The sequence below is a fragment of the Octopus bimaculoides genome, chromosome 3, assembly GCF_046866305.1.
Source record: "Octopus bimaculoides isolate indiv1 chromosome 3, ASM4686630v1, whole genome shotgun sequence".
NCBI lineage: Eukaryota > Metazoa > Mollusca > Cephalopoda > Octopoda > Octopodidae > Octopus > Octopus bimaculoides.
The window spans coordinates 139,327,850-139,331,337 of NC_142930.1; the positions used below are offsets into that span (position 1 = coordinate 139,327,850).

A 3,488-nucleotide genomic window follows, 5' to 3' on the forward strand; every position below is an offset into this window, starting at 1 on the left:
CTCTATTATGTGCGTATGTACATCCGTAGATTTCTATTGAAGTAATAAGCAGAAAAGAGAAGCCGTCATAAGAAAACTTACGTTAAAAATAACATGCACACGATTTTTTTTCTCAATAGATGTAAATTCCAAAGTAAACGTTTCTAGTAGAGAAGTAGAAGAGAACAGAAGCAGCGTATTACTTCATTACAAATCTACGGATGCACATACGCACATAATAGAGAAAAATGAAACAATTATGGACGACTTGCTCCGAAACACCACCGAGTGGGGAACACTTCTCAAAAATAACCTGCAGTTGTTTCCTTCAAAATTCCTACATGCTCGAAATGTACATACATCAAGGTATATTTGTAGAAAATTTCACGAAAAAATATTAATTTTCATGGAAGTTAAGAAGAATTTAAATGGACTCTGTTGGAATTTCCGAAAATTGTCTCCCAACCCCATTCCAAAACACTTTCAGCGGAAATTTTTGTATATTCGGGATCTACATAATAAATACAATATGCATAGAAAATTTCATTAAAAAATATTCATTTTTCTGAAAGTTATGACCTTCCAAAGTCTGGGGGGGGGGGGTAGAACTCTATAGTTATGCCTTATTATTATTATTATTAATATTTATTCAAGGTACTGCCTGGAATTGAACTCACAATCTTGGGCTTAGTAGCCCGCGCTCTTAACTATTACGTAAATAAATAACAACAACAACAATAATAATAATAATTATTATTATTATTATAAAGTAGATATGCATTTATCGACCGCTTGAATAGTTCCATCGGACCCTGTTCTTAACCATACGGCCACGCCTGTGTAATTTGCAAGTTTGCTATTTTTAACAGGTCCAGCAAACACGAGTAGCTTAATAAATGTATCTAATTCTTGTGCTGCATGGGGATACGAACGATGGAGAGAGCAGGTGGCACAAAATTTGAAAAACACGAATGTTTGCATTTTTTCCTTTTTATGTCGAATTACGTGTATAAAATTACGAAAAATACCTCTAAAATTCAATTAAATGGTGTAGTTACGAAGTTTGAAAATACATGGATTTTTTTTTTTCCTTCTTCATGCAAATTAGTATGTAAGATATTATTATAAAGGGACGAAAAATACTAAGCCCATCCCATGCCGAATATTTTATTTGTGACAGCTATTCTGAAAGTTCACCCAAATAAATACTGGGGTCGATGAACCCTCCCATTCACATTATTGGCGGTGAGCAAATATTTTAAACAATTATTATTTGTACATATTGTGTTTTCAATTTTCAACAGCATCGTTAAAAGCATTTAGCTGGCTTATAAAGCTTGTATTGTCGCAAAACGGATAAAATGATTTTAATTTTCGGTATCTCCTATGTTCAAAACTTAGAAATCTGAAAACTAAAAATTAAAGTTAGAGGTTAGCGCACGATTTCCCCTATTTTGAAGTATTAATTATTTGCTTCGGTAATGCAAGAAAAAAAGTTATTTTTGACACTCCCTTCTTTTAGAATTACGCTGCTTAATTCAAAGATTGCCAATTGACAACTACAAGTAGCATATACATGGAAGTTGATTCAAGTCACTATACCATGAAAACAAAACCATTATTGTTGTGTAGCTCTAGCTTAAAAATTAATAATAATAATAAAAAGAGCTTGCTTAATGACTGATCTATTTATTGAAAGGAAAAAGGGGGCAAAAATGTAAACATAATACATGTTTGACTCAGTCGTTCAGGCGGGAAAGTTTCTTATCGACGTGGAAGGGTTGACAGATCGAATTTTTACCAAGTTTAAATAATTCAACAATGTAATGATAAACCCTACGATTACAGATATCTCAGTCATGACCACCTCGCCTTATTTTATTCTATATTTCATGCATAATGTACACTTGGCAACATTAGCCAATATTATCCTTTTCTTAAGACAGTAGAGTGATTCGACTGATATTTCTAGCGAAATAAACGACCATGCAAAAGCTTCCCAGCGGACTGTGGAATAACGTTAGCTTACTTATATTGTGTCTCGTATAAATCAACAAAATAAAAAAAGAGAGAATGAAAATTGCAGTGTTTACCATAAGAATCGTGTAGAAGGGTCAGAGGTGTCCATTCAGTTACTTGGGACATTTTGTAATGTGTACGATTGTCCCTATATCATTTAAAACAGATTGAAGGTGTTTTGTATTTAGTATATCCACTGCGTAGGTGTGTATGTAGTTCAAAACGTTATAGATAAGAGAATGCCGTTTTAGCCCTCGGTTGTTTTATAAAGTTTCTTCAAGTAGTTTAAGTTAGAAGAATAAGTCCAGATCATATAAAATACACGTAGTTGCACATACAGAGAAAGAGAGATACGAACACTATCTTGTTTAATTAAATGTAATTTTTAATTTCAGTTGCTATTGACACAACAAAAATGTCATTGGCTCTGTGAAGAGAGGGGTGGATGCGATAAAAGTCAGTCATGACCAAATGCGAACTTGTTCGGCAAACCAGACGTTGTTGGGTGTGTGTATACACACACATCTATATATATTATATACTTATAATCTATGCGTGTATGTGTGTGTGCGCGCGCGTATATGTATGTTTTGTGCTTGTATAATTATACGTATGTATCTATGACTAATTGTGTTTCAGTTAAAAAAAATTTTTAATAAACCTTATTTTACGAGTCGTGACTTTATTGGCGATTACTACCTACTTGTGCCGAATGATTTGTTTACGTTTCACTTTCAATATCTTTTTGTCTTTTACTTGTTTCAGTCTTTGGACTACGTCCATGCTAGGGCACCGTCTTCAAGAGTTTTAGTCGAACGAATCGACTCCAGTATTTATTTTCTTAAGCTTGGTACTTATTCTATCGGTTCCTTCTGCCGAACCTCTATGTTACGAGGACACAAACACCGGTTCTCAAGCAATGGACACACACACACACACACACACATATATATATATAAGATATTAAGGTGGCTATCGGCAATTTAAAAACCAAAAGGTAAAAAGACAGACATCACTAAAGTGACTTAGTGTGCAAATCAGTACCAGCATTGCTAGAAATAAGTCAAAACAGCTCTTAGCACTTATCTATTGACTGACAAGAGAGACCAACCTTCCTACAGCAAGCGAGGAGTATCATATATATATATATATATATATATATATATAACAAATCCAGTCACCAGGCTTTGGTCAACAAGGTCTATAGTAGCAGGCACTTGCTCAGTGTGCCACGTAGTAGGCTGAGCCTGGAACTATGTGGTCGGGAAGCAAACTTCTTACCGTGCAGCCACCCCTGTAGCCACGCCTCACCATCTTCAAAGTACAAAGTTGGAAATATCGCCATACAGAAATATATACATTCATGTATTCATATATGTATCTACGCTTGCATGCACACACGTACACTGTCAAAATATGCTAAGCATTCAAGAAGTTCAGTTCGTAACTGCCAGACGTGTAATGACATCCATGCCTGCAATCATGTGTGC

General features: G+C 34.7%; 1 protein-coding gene across 1 annotated transcript in view; it reads right to left on the reverse strand.

Annotated features, from left to right (window-relative positions):
• LOC106867280 (thiamine pyrophosphokinase 1) overlaps positions 1 to 2,882 on the reverse strand; it is a 32,525-nt gene extending 29,643 nt beyond the window's left edge. The window contains exon 1 of the mRNA XM_014912116.3: positions 2,073 to 2,882. Coding sequence (XP_014767602.1) covers positions 2,073 to 2,124 — 52 coding nt within the window. The 5' untranslated portion in view covers positions 2,125 to 2,882. The remainder of the gene's footprint in view (positions 1 to 2,072) is intronic.
• Positions 2,883 to 3,488: the final 606 nt, after the last annotated feature.